Here is a 23,667-nt window from a genome sequence, read left to right as displayed (position 1 = left end):
CTGTAAATTATTACAAACAAAAAAAATTATAAATTATACATTCCTACTGAATGACCTATCTGATAAGCTACTGTAAAATAAAAATGTGGCATTTTCATTACTAAATACCACATGCAGTCACATAACAACATTAGCTACTTATTTAAAAGAATGTATTGAGTACCTGATATAAAGCAATTAACAAAAGCATTAAAACTTCCTGCCCTCAAAGAGTAAAGCCAACTGGGCACAGTGGCACACATCTGTAACCCAGCAATTCAAGAAACTGAGGAGGAAGATCGTAAGTTCAAAGCCAGTCTCAGCAACTTAGCAAGATCCTGAGTAAACTAGCAAGACCATATATCAAAATAAAAAAGGGCTGGGCTGGGTTGGGCTGGGGTTGTGGCTCAGTAGTTGTGTGCTCCTGGAAGGAAAGAAAGGAAGAAAGAGAGAGGAGTAGGAGGGAGGGAGAAGGGAGGGAGTGAGGGAGGGAGAAAGGAGGGAGGGAGAGACGGACTAAGGAACCAGAGGATGGCTGGGAGCACAGCTCAGTCAGTGGAAGAGCCCAGGCTGAGGCTGTGTGAGGAGGCCCTGGTTCCGATCCTCAGCAGCAAAAGGCAAAAGGAAACACAGTAAATCCTGTAGGCTTTCCTCAGAGGAGTTAGGAGAGCCAGGCATGACGGTAATGCCTGTCATCCCAGTGTATTGGAGACTGAGACAAAGGATCACACAAGTTCACAAGTTTAAGGCCAGCCTCATCAACTTAGTGAGAACCTGTCTCAAAATAAAAAGGACTGGGGATGTGGCTCAGAAGTTGGAACCAAAAAAAAAAAAAAAAAAACAAAAACGGAGACTTACGTTGATGAGGGCAAAGAAATGCCCTTATCAAGTAGTACAGCTGAGCAATTAAGTGACATGTTTCAAAAACCCCTCAACTCAGATGTTCTGCATCTCTGACTGCATCCTAAGGAAAAACTAAAGATAAAGACTCCACAAAGAAAAAGTCATCACATTGTTATTGATAACAAAATAGGCAATCTTAATTGTCACAGAGGAGGAAGCAGGTTAGGGAAATTATGGCAAAAACATACAATAAAACATTGCAACCATTAAAAAAAAACATGCTAATATAACTGGGAGTTAATTCAGTGGTACGGCATTTGCTTGGCATGTGTGAGGTCCTTGGTTTGATCCCCAGGACTGAAAATAAAATGAAAACAAAAAACCCAACACCCGTGCTGTTCAATACTATCACTTGGCTCACAAAGATGTTCATGATACATTGAATTTTAAAAAAGGATTAGGAAACAAAAAAATTTGAGAACCCCACACACATTTACTATGTACAAATGCATTTAACAGATAGAAATATTACTTCTACTTCACTTTGTTTTTTATTATCCACCAGAACATCTAGCTAAGATGCAAAGAGAGAATAAGCTGACTGCACAGTCCCAGGCGGAAGAGCACAGAGAGGACTGGAAAGCTGTCAAGCCAACTCTGTAAACAGTTCCCATACCTCCAGACACTCTACCACTGAATTTCACTTGAGTCCTTGACCTGAGAAGATTTTATCCCCCACCATTTTTTATTTTTTCAATTTTGCACAATGTCAGAATACTCAGCTAGGCAAGGAACACACAGAGAAAACTGATATTTGAGTTTTAAACATTTTTTAAAAGCCCCACATTAAGATGGCATTTTCAAAACCCTTGTTAGTAAGTTTTTTTGTTGTTGTTTTTTGTACCAGGGATTGAACCCAGGAGAACTTAACCGCTGAGCCACATCCCCTTTTATGTTTTATTTTGAGACAGGATCTTGCTAAGTTCTTCAGGACCTCAATAAGTTGCTGAGGCTGGCTTTGAATTTGCAATTCTCCTGTCTCAACCTCCAAAGCTGCTGGGATTACAGGCAGGCACCACCATGCCTGGCACTGGTTATTTTGCTGTCTACCCTATTCCCTTTTCTCTGTCTTCACTGGAACCAATGGAGACAAAATATTATTAACCAAACTGCTTCAGGCCTACTTCAGCTACTGTATGACGTGCACCTACATGGGTGCACAAATCAGAGAGTGGGTTCTAGGGTGACAGGAGGAGAAGCAGAACTGACTATAAAAGAGCCAGGGCTAGTTAAAGGGTGGCAGAATTTCTCCATATTTTTTAGGGGCAGGTGTTTACATAGGCATAATATGTGTCAAACCTCATTGACTGAAACTCCTAATAGTTGTGCATTTTATTGTATTTTAATTAAGCTTCAATTAAAAAATGTGACAAAAATGCATACTGGGAAATCATAAAATTGGGTCAGCAGTGGACCAAAATTTGACTGTGCACTTCCCTGTCCTTGGATAATTCAGATTGATCGACATGCAGACACTACCCAAAAGATATCAACTAGCACTTGCTTTAGTGAGCGTGGCAACAACAACAAAAAAAGATTTGCCAACAAAGCTGGCAACACAAGATCACTCTCCTGTGGTATTCCTCAGCAGCTATAGTTCAGAATATACTGTCTTATAAATTGACACTTTTCTAAGTCCCATGGTTCTACCCAACACTGAGAGATAAAGGGTGCTACTGCTTGGCCAATGTACCCATGTGGAGTTAGCTGACCAATTTCAGAGTCACTTCAGAAAGGTAAAAGCATGTGACCACACTTCAAGTTCCTGAAAAGGTCACTATTCCTCAAGTTATGTCACCTACATTAATGAGTAAGAAGATTTTCTTAAAAGTACAATTTGAAGGAGAAAATCATAATAACTTAAGTCATTACAGAGTATTTAGTTGTTTCTTTTGAGGCGGGGGACCAGGGATTGAACTCAAGGGCACCCAACCACTGAGCCACATCCCCAGCCCTATTTTATTTAGAGACAGGGTCTCACTGAGTTGCTTAGTGCCTCGCAGTTGCTGAGGCTGGCTTGAACTCTTCGTGTCTCAGCCTCCCAAGCCCCTGGGATTACAGGTGTATGCTAGTGCACCTAGCAGAGTCTTAGTTTTTATTAAATTCCTTCTAAAAGTCCATATCAAAGAAATCATGATGAAACTGCAAAGTACATAAGGGAAAAAAGACTGCAGAAAACACTGCCAGGAGTCTAGAGATCAGAAATGTGAAATGTAAACAATCAAAGAGAAATGGAAAAACAGCCAGTGCTGACAGAAGTTTCAGTAACTTTGTGGGGACTGTAGACTGAATTCACACCTGTGATAAAATGACGCTGACCCCTATCCACACTTGGCTCCTATGTCAAGATCCTGGTTGTGAAACTGCCCTATAATTATGTATGAGGTGACCACTGGGAAAAACTGGGTGACGGATTCTTTGATCTCTATATCATCTTTGCAATTTCCTGTGAATCTACAAATATTTCAAAATCAAAAAGTTTTTCAAAAATTGGGAGACTATAAATGCAGAAGTCAAATAAAATAGATTCTTCATATGCATCACCAGTGTTGGCATAAGCACAGCCATCTCCCTTTCCCCATCCCCACTTTATGAATACTGTTTTTATTCTCCTCTCCTTGTGAGATAAAGGCTTGCCAGTCTCTGTTCTCTCCTTGAAAGATAAAAGACTTGACCCAGCTATCCCACTCCTTGGTCTATACCCAAAGGACTTAAAAAGAGCATTTTACCATGATGCAGCCACATCAATGTTTATAGCAGCACAATTCACAATAGTCAAACTGTGGAATCAACCTAAATACCCTTCAATAGATGAATGGATAAAGAAACTGTGGTATACATACACAATGGAGTATTATTCAGCAATAAGAGACTAAAACATAGCATTTGCAGGTAAATGGATGGAACTGGAGAATATAATGCTAAGCAAAGTAAGCCAATCCCACAAAACCAAAGGCCAAATGTTCTGATAAGTGCATGCTAATCCATGGGGGGTGGGGGGAAGGGATGGGATCAGTGGAGGAACTTTGGATTGGCCAAAGGGGAGGGAGAGGAGGGGTGGGGGCATGGGACAGGAAAGATGGTGGAATGAAATGGACATCATTATTCCAGGTACATGTGTGATTGCACGAATGGTGAGACCCTACTTTGTGTACAACCAGAGAAGTGAAAAACTGCACCCCATTTGTGTACAATGAATCAAAGAGCACTCTGCTGTCATGTATAACTGATTAGAACAAAGAAACAAATTATTTTTTAAAAATCGTAGTTTAAGCCAGGCTGGTGGTGCAGGTCTATAATCCCAGCAACTCAGGAGGTTGGGGCCAACCTCACCAACTTAGCAACACCAACTTGTCCCAAAACAAAAAATTTAAAAAGAAAAAAAAAAAAAACCAGGAGCTGCCCATTTCTGTTCCCAAGAAACAGAAACTTGCTTTCTGCAAAATCAGGTGATGCTTGCAATGCCAATCACAAGGGCTAAACCTGCCCCTAATGGGGCAGCCATGATTCTGGCCTGTAAAAGATAATGCTCAAGGGGGAGCTGCTGCTGCTCCCTCTCTCCTGCTATTTTCTGCACGACACAGCCTTGCCAGGTGCCTGACAATAAATCTGCTATGCCTGTCATTGGTGTGCCTATGATCAGTCCTGTGCCAGTCTTCTTTCAAAAAGAGTTGGTAGGCACAGGAGGGAATGGAGCAGGACAATGCCCAAATCCTCAGTGAAAGGGTACACACTGTGTGTAATAGGGAAAAGCAGCAATGGCAGTCAACAAAGAGATGCAGGTTAATAAAATTACTAGACTTGAAAAACAAAGAATCTTTTGCCAACCCTTGCAAAAAGATCAAATCAATTCCAAAGCAAAAAAAAATTAGACTAGTCCCAGATTTTCCTTCAACTTTCATAGAGACAGTACAGCAATCACTGTAATAAATCAGGGAAGATGGGCACAGTGGCTCATGCCTGTAATTCCAGCTACTCAGGAGGCTAAGACAGGAGGATCACAAGTTTGAGACCAGCCTGGACAACTCAGTGAGACCCTGCTTCAAAATAAAAAAGGGCTGGGGTGTAGCTTAGTGGTAAAGCGTTTGCCTAGCATATTCGAGGACCAGGTTCTATCCTCCATACTGGGGGCGGGGGGGGGGGGGGGGAGAACACTACACTTAGGGGAAGAAAGTATAAAGCCAAAGATTTAAAACTTGCTAGCACATGTCATAGACAGATGATGAAATCTGTTGGGCTAGATGACTTCTAATGTCCTTTAGAGCACAAAATTAACTATTAAATAAGAAGTAGATGTGCATATGAAAGTGTTTCAAAATAAGGGTCCTACAAAGAGTCACTGAGGGGCTGGGGTTGTGGCTTAGTGGTAGAGCACTCGCCTAGTGTGTGGGAGGCCCTGGGTTCCATCCTCAGCACCACATAAAAATAAATAAATAAAAGCAGAGGCATAAAAAAAAGTCACTGAAACGTGGAACTAAGCTCTCCATTGCTATTTAATTCTAGCCAACCCATACCATATTTCAGATAAATATGAAAAACTTCATTGGCAACTTAGGAAATAATTATTAGATAAATTTGAAATCCAGTATTTTGAAATAAATAAAAACTATATTTAATATTTTGATTATTTCACTAGTTAGGCAAAAATTTCCATTTATTTTTTAGTTTCTTTCAACAGAGAAACTTTTATCTTATGTTTTCTTATTTTATCTTATGTTTTCTTTGGTGACTTATATCTTACAAAGTCACCAAAGAAAACATAAGATAAAATTTTGAGAAAAATGATTCACCTCAATGTCACTGAAATAGCAAAACACAGATACTAAGTATCCACCAGAAGTATTAAATAAACCATGAAAGACCCATTATGCAGTTTGAAACATAAATTACTTTTCTTTAAAATTCAGAAAATAATTGTAAATGAAAAAGCACAATACAAAAGCTTGAGCAGAAAGAAATTTACAAAATATTTACAATGGTTACCTTTGAGAGATGAACCTATAAATGGGAAATGTTTCTTCTTTATACCTTTTTCTAATATTCCTACACACAGCACATAGTTATTAAAGAAAAAAAGAAAGAAAGAATTTAAGTCAGCACCTACCCTGATAAACTTGTTCCAGAAATTTCACCAGGAGAAGAATGACTGAGTGGTGAAGTAGAGGGTCTGAAGCTCTCCTGGTCCTCTGAGCCTGATCCCCCATGCTCAGGAGAGGCGTTTTTCAAATCTATCAGAAAGGTACATTTTCCAATGAGAACAGAACAAGACTTTACTTCTATAAATGTGGTCAATTACACAGGCACTTACCAACATTTTTAGGTGAGACTCTGCAGTGCTGATCAAAAGTCACATGTCTGTCACTGCCGCTTGTTTCACTGACATACTCTTGTTGCCTCTGATTTTCTCTGCTAGCTTGTTTTTCTTCACATTCTTCTAAGAGGCACAGGGATGTCACTATGGGGTTCCTTAGTGATGAATAACTATTAGAAGTTGAAGTGGAAATGGAAGCAGCCTTCTCCTTGCTACCAATGTCTGGTAATCTGTGGTCAGTGGAAAGTGTCTTCATACCAACTACCACACTCTCATTCTCTCTTGTATTTGTAAGAACTGAATTTGAAGAGTTTACTGCTTTAAATGATTCCTGACTCTCACCATTTTCAACACAAAAAACAGCTTCTGTATTTTCTTTTGGCTCTGTAACAGTTGTATTAGTAGTTCCAGAGTCAACTGTGTGGATGTCTTGAATAGTCTGTTCTTTTGGTAAAGATAAATCCCAAATATCAGACATGCCAGTTCTTGAAACAGTTTCCAACCCACCTTCATGTCTACTGATCTCTGTTTTTATAAGATATTTCTCCATATCAAATGCACTGGATCCATTACTTTTTTCAGAATCATTAGGTACAAAATGAGACACCGTGGAAGAGTCCTCTTCATCGTCTTCTTGTAAAATTTTGTCCTTTGCTTTATTTGTAAGTGCCTTCAACATGGCAGCAAGCTGGGAAGGCTCCGTGCTAACTGAAGCATCTGCAATGGCTGAAGCAATGGTGCTTATTCTGAGTACAGAATCACCACTATCTTGGAGCTGGTCATTGCATACTGGGAGTTTATTTTTCCTCCCTGTGCCCTAGAAATGAGAAGTTACATCATGTAGATTGACCCGATTCCACAGACTTGTACATTCTAGTTTAATATTTATTTACAGCATCCCCCTTTACCCATGAGGTATGTTTCAAGACTGTCACTAGATGACTAAAACCAGTGGGCACTGAACCCTCTATATACTAAGAACTGTGTTTTGTCCTACATACACACACACAATAAAGTTTAACTTATAAAATAAGGCACAGCAGGAGATCACTATAGAAAGAGGGAGACATATATAATGTTATGTGAGAAATCTGATTTCCAGAGAATACAGTCTCAAAAATACAGTCTCGAGAAGTTTCAAGCAAATATAGACAAACCCACAATGAATAACAGGCAAATATGCTATCTTAGCAAGAAATGTTAAAACCTAACTAACTGAAAGAACAGCATAGTAATTTTAAGAATGCAAGCAACCTAAACATCCTAATTTAATAAATCTCTTCTACATGAAACAAAAAGAAGAGCCAACAGTCACTGTGACGGGCAGTCTCTTCAAGTGCATAAAAAATGAACAAATGCTGAATCATTCATCATGTCTTAACAAATTTTAAAGGACTAGAACCAAAATCCCTGATCAAAGTACAATACTGATTTAGGCCTAAAATCAGTATTTCAAAAATGGGAAAATCTCCCAAATGCTTAGAAAATAAACTATAAACTTACAAAAAACTCAAGGGCCTAAGAAATTAGAAAACATTAAACAGAATGATAATGAAAATATAACACATCAGAAAATAAGTGACAAAAGGAAAAAAAATATATGAATCCAACCAAAGCTCTGCTTTCAGGGAAATTTGTATTCTTAGAGGCATATATTAGGAAAGTAAGACAGAAAAATTAGTGGGCTATACACTTATCTTAAGAAGTCAGAAAAACAATAAATTATATCCACAGAAAGCACAAGAAGACCAGAAAGTATGAAACAAAAACACAGAATAAAGAACAAATCAAATTGATAATTTAATAAAACTGAGAACTACCAGGTGAGACTGACCAAGAAAAAAGAGAAAGTGGCAAAAAATCAGTATCATAAATTAAAAAGAAGACGAAGTTTAAGAACCAAAGATAATAAAGGATCCCAAGAGAATATCATGGTTTCACACTGGTAAAGGGAACAATGCAATGGGAAGACACAGTGACAGTAAATATTTATGCCCCAACATTGGTGCACCTGATTATATAAAACAGATATTACATGAATTAAAAGACTCAACCAGATCCCATTACAATAATACTGGGAGATTTCAGCACACTTTTCTCACCAATAGATGGGTCTTCCAGACATAAATTCAGTATAGACCTTTTTTCTTTAATTTTTTTAAGCTATAGATGTACACAATACCTATGTTTTGTTTTTATTTATTTTTATGAGGATTGGAACCCATTGGCACGTGCCAGGGAAGTGCTCTACCACTGAGCCACAACCCCAGCCCTCAGTATAGACTCTTTAGTCCTAAAATATATTGTAAATTAAATGGACTTAACAGACATCTATCGAATATTTCATCCAACAACAGTCTAACATACTTTGTTCTTAACTGTTCATGGAAACTTCTCCAAAACACACCATACTTTAGGCCATGAAACAACTCTCAGAAAACAGAAAAAAAAAAAGATAATTCTTTGCATCCTAACTGATCATAACAGAATGAAATTAGAAACAACACCAAAAAACCCTACAGAAACTACATAAACAAAGGAAGATTAAACAATACACTCCTGAATGATAAGTGGGTGACGGAAGAAATCAAGGGAAAGATTTTAAAATTCTTAGAATCAAACAAGAGTGATACAACATACCAGAACATCTGGAAGAAAGGGGTTCTAGGAGGAGAGTTTGAGTATGAGTGCCTACATAAGAAAATCAGAGAGATCCCAAATAAACAACCTAAGGATACATCTCAAGGCTCTTGGAAAATAAAGAGTAAACCAATTTCAAAATAAGAAGGAAATAATTAAGATCAGAACCAAATCAATGAAATTGAAAATTAAAAAATACAAAGGATCAATGAAATGAAGAGTTGGTTCTTTGAAAAGATAAAAAATGCTGGATAAACCCTCAGCCAAACTAATAAAGAAAGAAGACCCAAATTAACAAAATTAGAGATGAAAAGGAGAAATCACCACAAACATCACAAAAATCCAGAGGATCTTTAAGGACTGTTTGAAAACTTAATATTCCATTCAATATTCATTCTATAGTTTTCATTGTAGAAATCTTTTATCTCCTTGATTAGATTTAAACTAATAATCCATTAAACCTAGAAAAAAATGGATACACAAGTGACCTGCCAAAATTGAATCCAGGACACAGAAAACCTAAACAGACCAATAACTAACAATGAGATGGAAGCATTAATAATAAAAAGCTTTCCAAAAAAGACCAAGCCAGAGCCAGATAGATTTTCAGTTGAATTCTACCAGATCTTTAAAGAAAAACTAATGCCAATGTTTCTCAAATTATACCACAAAATAGGGATAGGACACTTCCAAATTCATTTTCAGAAACGAGTATCAACCTTATTAAAAAAAAAAGAAAAAAAAGAATAAGGACACATCAAGAAAAGTACTGACCAATATCCCTGATGACCTCAGGTGCAAATATCCTTAATAAAATATTAGCAATTACATTCAAATACATATTAATAAGACTGTACATCATTACCAAGTTGTTTTCATTCTAGGGATGCAAGGATACAAAAACGCTCCACCAGAAGACTTGGAAGTTATAAACAAATTCAACAAAGTACTAGGTTACAAAAGCAACATAAAATCAATAGCTTTCCTATACACCAATAATGAATATGTTGAGAAAGAAATCAAACAATCTCATTTACAAAAGCCTCAAAAAATAACAAAAGACTAGGAATAAATCTAATCAAGGAGATAAAAGATCTCTACAATGAAGAAGTCCAAAGAAGACAGAAAGACCTCTCCTGTTCATATAGTTAGAATCAGTATTGTTAAAATGGCTCTATTCCCAAAAGCAAGATAGACATACAACAAACAGATTCAATATACAGATTCAATGCAATTCAAATCAAAATATCAATGATATTTTTCATGGAACTAGATAAAATACTCCTAAAATTAATTTGGAAAAATAAAAGACCAAGAATAGCAAAAGCTATAACTGTGTATATCTCTCATAATAAAGAAATGCAAATCAAAACAACTCTAAGATTTAATCTCATGCCAGTCATCAAGAATACAAACAACAATAAGTGTTGACAAAGATGTAGCAGGAAGGCACACTCATACATTGATGGTGGGACTGCAAATTGGTGCAACCACTCTGGAAAGCAGTATGAAGATTCCTTTAAAAACTTGGAATGGAACCACCATTTGACACAGCTGTCTCATTCCTGGGTCTATACCCTAAGGACTTAAAATCAGCATACTATAGTAACACAGCCACATGAATGCTTATAGCAGCTCAATTCACAATAGCTACACTGTGGAATCAACCTAGGTGCCTTTCAATAGATGAATGGATAAAGAAACTTTGGTATAAATACACAACGGAATATTACTCAGCAATAAAAGAGAATAAAATCATGGCATTTATAAGTAAATGGATGGAGCTGGAGAATATCATACTAAGAGAAGTAAGCCAATCCCACAAAACCAAAGGCTGAATGTTCCTTCTGATAAGTGGATGCTGATCCATGATGTGGGGAGGTGGGGAGAAATGGAGGAACTTTGGGCAAAGGGGAGGATGGGCAAAGGTTATAGGGGCAGAAAAAGATGGCGGAATGAGGTGGACATCATTACCCTAGGTACATGTGTGACTGCACATATGATGTGACGCAACATCATGTGCAACCAGAGAAGTAAAAAGTTGTGCTGTGATTGTGCACAATGAATCAAAATGCATTCTGCTGCCATATATACCTAATTAAAATAAATCAATTTTTTTAAAAAAAGAAGAAATACAAATGACCAATAAATTTATTTTAAAAATGTTCAATATCATCAACAATTAGGGAAATGCAAATCAAAACTGCACCCCGATTTCCTCTCACTCCAGTTAGAATGGCACCCATCAAGAATATAAACAATAAAAAATGCTGGAGAGAATCTGAAGAAAAAGGAACACTTTTACACTGTTGGTAGGATTGTAAATTAGTACAATCACTATGGAAATCACTATGGAGACTCCTCAAAAGACTAGGCATGGAACTTCCATATGACCTGCTACATTATTCTTCCTGAAGAATTAAAGTCAGCCACCTAGTGTGAGTGATACATGTGACCCATGTGTATAGCTGCAAAATTCATAGCAAACTATGGAATCAATCTAGGTATTCATCAATGGATGAATTGATTTTAAAAAATGTGGTATATATACATAATGGAGTTTCACTGAGCCATAAAGAAGAATAAAATTATGTCATTTGTAGGAAAATGAATGGAACCTGGGAACATTATGTTAAGCACAATAAGCCAAACTCAGAAAGTCAAGGGTCATATTTTCTCTCATATGTGTAAGCAAGAGAGGAAAAAGAACTAGAAAGGTGGGCAGGATGAATCTCATGAAAATTGAAGGCAGATCAGCAGAGTACATGAAAGGGAGAGGGAGAAGGGAAGTGCAAGGGGAAAAATTGGGGAGTGACACTGGCCCAATTATACCGGTACATGTATGAATATGTAACAATTCCACCATTATATATGACTATTGCACCAATTAAATGGGGAGGGAAGTCAAAAGATAAATTTGCTGGATATAAGGTGAGAATATTAAAAAAAAAAAAAAAAAGAAACTATACTTTGAATAGTCACAATGAACAGAAAATGAAGCTAAGTAAAACACTAAAATGTTTCAACAATTCAGAGAGAGGTCTAACAAGAGACATAAAAAATCTGCATGAAGAATTATAAAATACACAGAGATTAAAACAAATAAATTGAAGACTTTAATTTTCATAGAGTTCAAGTATCAGTATTATAAAGATGTCAATTTTAATGTTCTATAGATTAAATGTATTCCCAACAAAAGTCCAACAGGGTTCCTGGTGGATTAGTTCATTGGTGTGTGGAAGCTGACAATCTGATATTAAAATTAGGTATGAAATATAAAGGATTTACTCTATGGATACCAAAGTTCATTATAAAGCAAAAATATTTACCAAAGTCCTCATGACACTAGGTTGACAAAGAGACCAAAAAAACAACAGAGAACGTAGACAAAGATCCACACCACCACGGATATCTGATTTATAACAAAACAAGAAAGCAATGATCTAATCAATAAAGATAACATTAAACAAGTGAAAAAGCAAGTCAAGAATTGGGAGAAGATATGTGAAACACTCATAATGGGCAAACGGATCCTATCCAGAATATGTAAAGAATTCCCACATCAACGGGAAAAACATTCCACTAGAAAAATGTTCAAGAGACTTGAACAGGCACTTCACCAAAAAAATTTAAAAAGCCCGTTTGAAAACAAAAGGCCAGTAAATGTACAATACTCGACTCCATCAGCAATCAGAGAACCACACACCTACAAAGTGCTGTGAGGATGTGTGGTAATAGGAATCAAACACTACTGGAAGGAATCTACACTGGTATAACCATTCCAGAAAAAAAAATGAAGGAATACAAACCCTACAAGCTATGAGTTCCACTCGGTGAACACCTCACAAGTGCACACACTGCCAACAAAACACAGGCACGAGGTTGTTCAGAGAGCATCATCTTATAATTGCCCAACACCAAAAACATAATGAAAGTATATCGACCATAGAATGGATATATAAGCTGCAAATATTCATACAACAGAATATATAGGCTTGTTATAAGCATAAGATGAAGTGAAAACAGTCAAAGAAAAGGAATAAATGCTACGTGGTTTCTTTTATATAAAGTTCAAAAGCAGACAAAATTAATACAGTGCTAGAGACATCAGGGGACTAATGAAGGGCAGAGTGTTTAGGAGGGGGCAAAATGTTTTCTGGGCTATTGGCAATGATCTCTTTTCTTTTTTTACTCTATTATTATTTTAAGTTATGAAGAAAAGAAGTTTATTTTGGCTCCTGGTTCTGATGCACAAGGTTGGGGGCTGCACCTGGCAATGGCCTTCTTGCTAGTCTAGTCCTGAGGTGGCACCAGACATCAACTGGCAAGATACAGGGAGTGTGTCTATAAGTGTCTCTCAGTGTTCTCTTCCTTGCCCTGGGGCATGCACACGTTGTGACCATTAATTCATCAACTGTAGATTTGTTTTATAAAGTCTTTCACATGTATATTAAAAATTGATGGAAAAAAATTAAAGACATTTGTAATAAAACTGAATCCAAGAAAATAAAAACACATGTGAAGCCGCATATATTCTTCTCAGGTGATCTGATCGCAGACCCATGATAAGATAATCTTAGCTTTCCTTCAGGAAAGGTGTGAGCTACTACCTCTGTTTTGTCTTTGTTGGCGGTTAAAGTCACATCACTTTCATCCACTAGAGAGGTGCCCTCCAGGGCTTCAACCCGAAGTGTAATTGATCCTTCACTTGGCTGTGTCTCAGACTGTTCATCTAAATCTCCTGCAGAAAACAAAGGATACTTGAATTATAAGATGCACTCCCTCACAGAAACAGTCTGGAATTGGACTAGTCAAAATGATTAATTGCCAAGGAATAATCTTCATACCTCAAACATGAGTTCTCCTTACTAAGACAGCAACCATATAGCCACCTGGACAAAGAACAAACTTGGAAGAAGACTGGATTTCAAATACTCATTTAATTTCACTTAGGAAGAACTGGGTCTGTATGTAATGCTGGCTTCATACTATATGTCCAGTCAATATATTTTTAATCAATCAACGAAATGAAAACATTAATTTTTTTCAGCTTTTAACATTTCTCATTGATTCAAAATAGGTACTACTTAAGAGAAGTAGGAAATGAACCAACTACACACACAGGCCTTTTACCCCAACACTCCTATTGGAATATAGGCTCTTTAAAGAAATGGAGCAGATTTCATACAACCTCATATGATATGTAGAAAAACATATTGTATTGGGGGAAAAGAATGGCTCAATAATTGTAAGTTAACCAAGAAAATTTGATTTAAAATATTTATCATAAATGCTTTTCAGAGATATTTGTCATATTTAGATTACCACAGTCTAAACTTCAAAACACCTTTAACTAAAATTTATTGAAATAATATCTTTTATTCATTAACTTGGTAATTTAATAAGCCAAAGTTAACTCATTCTTTTAAAATTATTTCATTTACTGTGGTTTTTTTTAAAAAGGATTTGGGTGAATTTGGGCTGACTTGTGTCTGCTTTAGGAAAGTAGATTGAGTAGGAAATATAGGGCTACATATAAATCAAATCTGCAACCAATAATGAAAAATTATGAAGTAGTATCCATGTTTTCATTCATAAAAAACATTATCACACAAGTACTAAGTTGCGGTTTAAGAAAAAAAGTTTCCTCTAAAACACAGTTCACTTTATCCGTACCTGAAGACAGATCCTGGTTAGGATGAGCCACTCTCTTCTCCAAATCACTTCCTGACACATCAGATTTGCTTATTAAAGCAACAGGTTCTCTCTTCTCCGGTGAGCTAATAAAATAACCAAATGATGGCTACAAAAATAATTAGACATGAATTAATTTTCCTTAATTTTCAACTGCTTTGATAAATTCTAGACTATTTTATCTAATACTGGTAACACAACTAAGTGACTTTGGCAAAACTCTTCTTCCTTCTTAATATCAAATAATTAGAAATGAACTTCAGAAGTCCAGAGAAAACCTTTTATTTCCTTAATACCAGCTAGCTTTTAGACATTAGCAGCAATAGAGTCAAATAAGCTAACCTTACTAAAAAATCCAAATTAAAACAACTTCATTCTTTCAGTAACTGTTGTTAGCAACCACTAAGTGTCAGGAACTATTCTAATCTTCAGGGACAAATCAATGAGGGAAAAAAAGATAAAAATTCCTGCCTCCTTAAACTTAGAGTATAGGACATTTGTTTTATACAATAAATACACCCTCAAAAATATGCATTATGGCTGGGCACAGTGGCGCATGCCTGTAATCTCAGCAGCTCGGGAGGCAGAGGTAGGAGGATGGCAAGTTCAAAGCCAGTCTCAACAATCTAGCCAGGCACTAAGCAACTCAGTGAGACCCTGTCTCTAATAAAATACAAAAGAGGACTGGAGGAGTGCCCCTGAGTTCAATCCCCGGTACCAAAAAAAAAAAAAAATACGCATTACGATTAGGTATATTTCTGCTGAATTGCAATGAGAGCTTTAGAAAGATCTGCATTCAAAGAGCTAGGTCACAGCCACAGAATTCCCACTCATCTTTCCTATGCTACTTTCAAATGACAAATCTAAAACAAGAATTCAGTTTTTGATTTGTCTTCACTTGGGAATTTCTTCCCTTGATCCAGTAAATTTAGTGCATATAAAATATCATAACTCATAACTAATAAAAATAGATATATTTTTCCATGATCCAGTGCTCTGTTCACCTGTTTAAGAAGAAATTCAGTTACTCTTCAACTTCTCCCAAAATCTCAAAAAATCCAAATCAATCCAGGCAGGAAAATCCACCTCTTTCACATATTTATTATTTTTCCTTCATCACTCACTGCACAGATGAGACAGGAGGGCGGTACAATTTCAAACTTAAGTTCTGTTAATCAACTGTGATTTTTAGCACTACATCAATTATTTCAAAACTATTCCCTGTCTAAGCATTCAAGTCTCAGTCACCAGCCAGTACGAGGTGAAGCCCAGTGGAAGGAAGTTAGGTTATGGAGGACATGCTCTTGAAGGGGACATTGGGATCCTGACCACCTCTGGTCTTCCTTTGCTTCTGGGCTGCCATAAGGTGAGCAGTTTCCCCTGTCATGACGTACTGTACTGCCACAAGGCCCAAAGCAACAGGGCCAAACCACCATGGACTGACACCTTTAAAACCATGAACCAAAAATAAACCTTTTCTACTAAATAAGTTGGTTATCTCAAGTATTTTGTCACAGTGACAGAAAGCTAATACATATCCTTCATGAAATCCAACTTAAATACTCTCTAATTACCCTAATTCCCCATGTTGAGTTTATCAACAAATCCTTGACTTTACCTTCAGAACAAATCTTGAATCCTTATACTTATTATGTTTCTGCATGTCAACCTAGTCCCCAATCTTCATCACCTTTCTTCCTGTTCACTAAGCCTCTGCCTACTTTTGTTCCTCTATGCTTCAGTGACTTTCCTCACCCAGGGTCCCAACAAAGATGGCTGGATTTGAACTCGTGATCCTCCTGCCTGAGCCTCCTGAGTCACTGGGATTACAGGCATGTGCCACCGCACTCAGCAAGAAACTCATTTTTTAATGCTCAAGTTATAAAAATGGTGGCATGTTATTACACCTGGAGATGGGCCCCAGCACCATGACAGAGTTGCTCCCTGCCTCCAAGCACTTCCTGCTTGTTCATGTGAGATACAACCCCACTCCTACAAGGAACTCACATGACTGGGCCCTTGGAACTGAACATCACCCCACCCTACCTGCCACCACTGGCCCCTCACATTAGCTCTGCCTGCCTTCATCTTACCACTCTGGCTCCCACTTCCAGGACGCTCATGGATGGTCTCCCTTTGTTGGGAACATTGGGTCTCCAGAGCTCTAAGCAGTTGCCTCTTTGTCATTCTTTAGGCGCCTGCTCAATGTCATCCCCTCGGACATCATCCTGACCAGCACAGGTGAAGTAGTGCCTTCCCTACACTCATTCTTTGCAGCAATAATCATTTGCATTTAAAAATTTGTACACGTACTACCTTTTATTAAATCAAAATACTCTACATTTTGAAATATCTTTTTAGACAGGTTTAAAAAGTGAATCTTAGAATTTTCTTCCGACCTGTTAAACATACAACGACAGAGACAAATGCCACACGCTGGGGCTAAAGGCTTTCTATGTACCAATGTGTTTACATCTGTAAAACAGACTCTTACTTTTAGAGTTGGGGAAATTAAGCATTGAAGAGCTACATGCATTCTTCAAAGTCACAGAACTAGTTGAAAGGCAGGGCTAGCGAGGAGTCAGGTCTAACTGTGACTCAAAAGCTCAGTCTCCCCATTGTTCTATCATATTCCTATTCTGCCCCTGCTTTAAAGTTACTATGCTCTAGCAATACCATCATGACACTCAAAATGCAAAGTATCATTTGTCCCCACCAAAATTCACGTTAAGGTCACCACCTAAGGGCTCTGAGAGGTGGTGGTGGGTCTTTCAGAGGCTTCTGGGTTCTGAGGGGTCCGCCCTCACGAAGGGCCTAATGCAGCTCTTGCAGAGCAGGCAAGGAAGTCTGGCACCCCTTCCCAGTTCTGGCACATCTGCTTCTCCTTCTCAAACACATCTCCTTCTCCACCATGAGGAGCTGCAGCACCAAGCCCTCATCAGAGGCTAACCAGATGTAGCCACCTAGTCTTAGACTTCCCAGACTCCAAAATCGTAAGCCAAAGCAAACCTCTTTTCTTTTATTTTATCCAGTGTTTGGTGTTGTGATAAAGTAATTCAAAACATCCTCAGATGTCAGAGACTTTAACCACTTAAGCATGTTCTGTACTTACTCTTTTCACGCTATTTCCACCACCAAGGCAACCAAGAGCTTCAGATCTTTGTGCAAAAAACTCTCCTAATGACAGACGTATGTAACTGGCATCATCTCTGCCCAGCTCTGATGTGCTAAGTGATTTCCTCAACAGATTATAATTGACTGTAGCAACCCAGGATGTGTCTGCTAGTGCAACCGAAATATTCTGAGCTTCTATGTTTTCTTCCTAGGAAGAAAAAAAGTCATTGTTTCATTCTTTCCCCCTGCAAATCTTCTGTTATTCTAATATGTGAAACTAAATAAAAGCAACAACAACAAAATTAACTATGAAAACTTAAAAATCATGAAAAAAAAATAAACAAATTCAAGCATAAGCAGCTACTAAAACTAATGAGGTCCAAAAGGGAGAACTTTTTTTGGGGGGTGGGGGGGGCACCAGGGATTGAACTCGGGGGCAATTGACCACTGGGTCGCAACCCAGTCCTTTTTATTATTTTATTTAGAGACAAGGTCTCACTGAGTTACTTAGTGCCTCGCCATTGCTGGGGCTGGCTTTGAACTTGCGATCCTCCTGCCTCAGTCTCCCAAGTCGCTGGGATTACTAGCCTGTGTCACTGTGCCCAGCAAGAAACTCATTTTTTAATGCTCAAGTTATAAAGTGCATTGTCCTAATATACTGCTTAATCAAACACTGATCATAATGAGAAAGAATTTTTAAAAAGCATACATCTTCACTAAAAGAAACAGGATTAAAAACTACAGAAATATCCATGAAGGCATTTAAAGCAGTAAGCGAATTAAAGCCATATTTTACTTATTAATCTTTTTGTGGTACTGGGGAATGAACACAGTGCCTCATGAATGCAAGGCAAGCACTGTACCACTAAGCTGCACTCCTAGTCTAAAGATGTATTTTGGTAGGCCAGAGTTCTTCAATTAATAATTGAGAAGGAAAAAGAAGAAACTTTCTTAACATAAGAAAAATAAATGATTCTATACTAATCATTCAAAAAAATGAACATTCTGCCTGTACTTAAATGTAAGAAAAGTTTAAAAATTTACTTTTCATAAGTAATTACAAACCTGTATAAATTGATGCTCTTTATTAAATTTTTCCTCATCTTGTGCAATCATATTCAATGCTTCAGCTTAAAAAAAATAAGAACAAGTTTATAAAATTACATTATGCTGGTAGACAAGTAAAAGTTAGTTAGGAAAATGAAATATTGAAGAAACACATTTCTACAAGTATGTGAACACTCCCATTCACATAAGTTATGCATCTGTAAGTATGTAAATCTATGGTTATCGAACTTTGGATAATGAACACAACACTACTATGATTATTCAATCACTTACTAATTTGCCCCAATTTGCCCAAAGGGGCTTTATAATGCATTTTTCATGATGGTACACTCCTATAGTCCCAGCTACTTGGAGTCTGAGACAGGAGGGATGTTTGAGCCCAGGAGTTTGTGGCCAACCTAGGCAACATCCTACCCAGAAAAAAAGAGAGTTTACACATGCCTATAATCCCAGTGGCTCAGAGGCTGAGGCAGGAGGATCATAAATTCAAGGCCAGTCTCAGTAATTTAGCAAGACCCTGTATCAAAATAAAAACTAGGAAGGGCTTGGGATGTGGGTCAGTGGTTAAGTGCCCTGTGTTCAATCCCGGGTGCCAAAAAGCACCCCAGAATGTGGACAATTATATTAGTTTGAAGAATCTGGCATACCTGAGTTTAGGTACTCACCACCCATGAATACACACAGAATTTCACCTGGCACCACCAGACAGACAAACCTCTCTATAAAGTAGTCACAAAGACATCTAGGTAGGATTTCAAATCACTTGTGCGCCAAGGAACACACCAGTTTTATAAAATCCTACATCCTAGGAAGCCTCAGGGACAGGTGGGCCCCTAATGCCTACCCTCAAAGTCCCCACAGAGCACCTCCACTCTAAGGTAAGATGAATGTCAGCTCACTCACAAAGGTTATCTCCACATCAAAGCCTCAGAAACTGGGGGCCAATGAGCAAAGAAGGCCAAGAAGCATGTGATCTTGCCAAGCATGTGAACAGAAGGAATTTTCAACATGCTGCCAAGTCTGCCGCACACTCTGGGCTCCTGCAGGCACTAGAGGGCTGTGCAGAGAGGAGCAGAGTGGCCCAGGAAGCTGATGTTCACAGATAGCATCAACTAAACTTTCACGGGGTCCAAGAGCACCTCATCACGAGGTCCAGTAGCACCCCACCCAATCCCTGGTACTTGGAAGGCAGAAGGAGCGTGAGACTGTTGTGTTCGTTTCCCTAGTTCTTTCACTGTCCCACCCTATGCCTGAACACTTCGCCCAAGATCACTTCTTCAGCAACTCTCCAAGGTTCTTGTAACTGCTTTCTCTTTGCCTTCTGAGGCCTAGAGGTGGTAATAGCTTCTTGTTGCTATTATCCCAGGGATACACTTCCTGTGATGAACTTTATTAACTCTCATCATTCCTTTGTAAGTAATATCTTTGTTGAAGTCTCTCCCATCTCCAAGTTCCTACTGGGTCTTAGGTAATATACTTTCCTATGTAAAACATGAATACACCACAGTAAATCTCACCACCCACAGAACTGGGATCCTAATTAGAATAAGATATATTCCATACTTGTATGGAAAAAAATAATATATAATATACCCTATAAACCAGAAGGAAATCATGTTTTTCAAGGCACTAATCTTACCCTTAGTAAATCAAAGGGAGTTCTATCTGGAGACCTCAAACCTGGGAGGAGACAACAATGAAAATTCACATGTACAGACAGTATTATCCGTGAATGGAATAATATCCTGAAAACTTCCATGATTTTTTAAATTGGAGATAAGTGCCTTAGTGAGTCACAAAATAAGATTTGGAAATGTCATGAAGTTCATTAAAAAAAAAAAAAAGACGGAAGAAGGGTGCAGACTGAAGCCAGAAGGAATAGTCCCTCCATGGCCTAAACAAGGGAGATACTCTCCACTCTCAGATGGTCATCAGGGACTAACTAGATCCAAACTGCCCCTTCGGAAACCTGGACCATCTATATTCACAACCTGAGAAACTCAGCGTAATGGCCCCAGTCAGTAAAAGCAGAGTACCACAGACAGCGTAAGGTCCTCACAGAGAGAACAGTCCAGTGCCCACAGGCACTGTGGGAAGCAGTCACTTCTCACTCAAAACACATTCTTTACCCAAGGGCATTCGACCTATGGCACAGCCACCAAATTACACGCAAAACAGCACACATTCCACATAAATATGTCCTGTGAGACTCCAGTGGACCTCAGACTCAAATAAGCTAAAACCATGATCATTCATATGAAAGTTCAACCAACCAGTTCCAACAGCCAAGAGAGGAAGGAGGAAACTCAGTCTCTTAAAAGGTCACCCAGAAAAAAGTTAATTTACTCAAGTGTCACATGGTTTTTCTTTTTTTTTTTTTTAATTAATTTATTTATTTTTTACCTTTGAATCAGTTGGGATATAATTTCTCATTTATGGTTTTTCAATCACTGGGCAGATAGCTCAACTGGAAGGGACTGTTGAGAGTATCCTGTTATTTTGGTTGCTCATCATCAGTCAGTCACAGATGTTACAGAAGCAGAGTTTCGTTTCTTATAGGAATCCTTGCTCAATTATTTGCCAAGCCTCCAACTAACTGTCCTCTCATTAGTCACCTGAAGCCTTCACAGGCTGGACTTTAAAACAACCGTGTGCTTCCCCCAGCCCCAGTGCTTAAATCTTGGCCGAAGGCAGAAGTAATGCAAAACTCAAGGCCATCAGAGAAGGGTCGGGAAGATGGGAAAGAGGCTCATTTCTCTTAGGTAACTCTTCTGATGAAAGTCCATAAGTAGGGAAGTTTTATGAAATTGAGCCCTGGATCCAACCTTTATGCTCTGAACATCACCTTCTTTTACATTTAAGAAATTTCCCCCTCCCTTCCTATAAAAAGGCTGCTTTACCCTGTGTGTTTATCACATACCATTTGTGCAGGAGTGCCTGAGAATGAATTCCCCACTTGGAATGGCCTGGTTGTTTGATGTGTGCATTTGCAACTTTGTTAGATGCTGCAGTACTGCCACTGCTAGGGCTGTGCCAACTATGGGCTAGAATACATGCTTCCCTCACAACCTTGCCAACACAGTGTTATTACCAACCTCTGGGATTACTGCCAATAAAATAAATGAAAAATATTATCATTGAGTAGATTTACACTACATTTCTCTCCATGAGTAAGAATGAATGTTTTTGCACATCTGAAAACAATTTTAATTTCCTTTTCTATAAACTGTTTATAACCTTTATACAATTCTATATTGAGTAGCAGGTGTTTTTCTTATTGGATTTTAGAACTATCTATGTATTAAGGAATTGGCCTTTAACCTATAACATAAATTGCAAATTAAATTTTTTATAATTAAATCACTAATTTTTAAAAACTTTGCCTTCTATAGGGAGAGGAAAAGAAAAATGGGAGTGTGGGGGAAAATCCCATGAAAATGAAGGGAGATCAGTAGAGTAGAGGAAAGGGATAAGGGGAAATGAGGAAGGGAGTGAAAGGGGAAATACTGGGAATGATTACTGGCGAAATTATATTGTTTTTCTATGCACGTGCGCAAATATGTAGCAACAAATCTCACGGTTGTGTACAACTACAATGCACCAATTTAAAAAAAAATTGCTTACCAAAGTATACTTTGGTAAGTATACAGCCTACAATATACTTCATAAGTGTACAGCCTTATTAATTTTTACACTCTGTCACATCACATCACATGACATTATAGGGTATTAGTTAACCTGCTGATAAGAACTAGGGAGCTTTCCAATATGGGGCTACTACAATCCATGCTGCTATAAGCATTCTAGTGGGTGTTATCTGGTTAATAGATACACCCTATCTGCTAGTATATTCTTGGGTTTTGAATTTTTAGGTCTTGTAGTATGAAGTTCATAAAGTTCACCTTTACAAGACACTGCCAAACAGCCTTCCAATATGGTGAATCAATTTATATTCCCAACAGCAATACATGAGAAGCTCATGAATTCTGACTTTTTAAGTGACAAAGTAAATATTCACTGCTCATGCTCTGCCGTCATTGTTCTTTTTATTTTTATTTTAAATATTTATTTTTTAATTATAGGTAGACACAAAGTCTTTATTTTATTTTATGTGGTACTGGGGATCAAACCCTCATGCATGCTAGGCAAGTGCTCTATTTCTAAGCCACAACCCCAGCCCTCATTGTCCTTTTTAAATCAAGATGTACTGACCAAGTCCAACTATAACTTACCTACAGATTTCTAATCCATACTTCCAACTAGTAAATACCTCCATCTCAAAACACAATAGCAAAAACCAACAATTTCTTCTGATATCCCCATCTCAGTTAATGGTATTGCCATTTTCCCAAGCAACTCAAAACACAATCCTCTCTTTTTATGCCTTTCTACCATCTTCTGAAATCTAGCCACCAAATCCTAATTGCTCTACTTCCATGTCTTCCATTAGCTACTTTTTTCCATTTCCCATTCAACCAATCAATACTGCCAGAAGATGGCTTGCAGAGCCAGTTAAGAGGAGCGGTCCAGTTAAGAGGAGCGTCTGGTTCTACTGCTTACCACTGGAGTCAAAACTCTCTGACACCCTGGCCCTGCCTGACCTCTTTTGTTACTCGCCCCTTATTTTGGCCTGAGTGTCAACACACTAGACCATTCACCTTCTCAAAAAGTACCCAGGCTGTACCAGTTCATTCTTTCAACTTGAGTTTTTCCTTCCTTTTAGAATTTTTTAATGTCCCCAGATGACTACCTATTGTAACTGTACCACAAAATGATCTCTATGAAATCCTTTTGCTACCCACTCATGCAAGTTATTTCTCCTCTAAACTTCAAAGGCATTTGGTTTGTGTCTGTTATGCTGCTGTGTGTTTTTTATTCTTAAATTACCCTTTCTGGCTGACAGCGTCTCAAGGGCTGACATACCAAATTATTCAACTGTACTGCTGCATCGCTGGACC

General features: G+C 38.0%; 1 protein-coding gene across 5 annotated transcripts in view; it reads right to left on the bottom strand.

The window, feature by feature from the left end:
- Positions 1-23,667, bottom strand: part of Cep192 (centrosomal protein 192) — a 102,977-nt gene that overhangs the window by 49,157 nt on the left and 30,153 nt on the right. For all 5 annotated transcript variants that reach the window (XM_071602492.1, XM_071602496.1, XM_071602494.1 and 2 more), the window contains 6 exons: positions 18,707-18,771; positions 17,640-17,849; positions 14,510-14,636; positions 13,444-13,574; positions 6,191-7,010; positions 5,987-6,110 (listed from right to left, as the gene is read on the bottom strand). In XM_071602492.1, the coding sequence (XP_071458593.1) occupies positions 5,987-6,110; positions 6,191-7,010; positions 13,444-13,574; positions 14,510-14,636; positions 17,640-17,849; positions 18,707-18,771 (1,477 nt within the window). The remainder of the gene's footprint in view (positions 1-5,986; positions 6,111-6,190; positions 7,011-13,443; positions 13,575-14,509; positions 14,637-17,639; positions 17,850-18,706; positions 18,772-23,667) is intronic.

Source organism: Marmota flaviventris, chromosome 16, assembly GCF_047511675.1.
Source record: "Marmota flaviventris isolate mMarFla1 chromosome 16, mMarFla1.hap1, whole genome shotgun sequence".
Classification (NCBI taxonomy): domain Eukaryota; kingdom Metazoa; phylum Chordata; class Mammalia; order Rodentia; family Sciuridae; genus Marmota; species Marmota flaviventris.
Note: the sequence above shows the minus strand (reverse complement) of the source record. Positions and strands in the feature narration are given on the sequence as shown.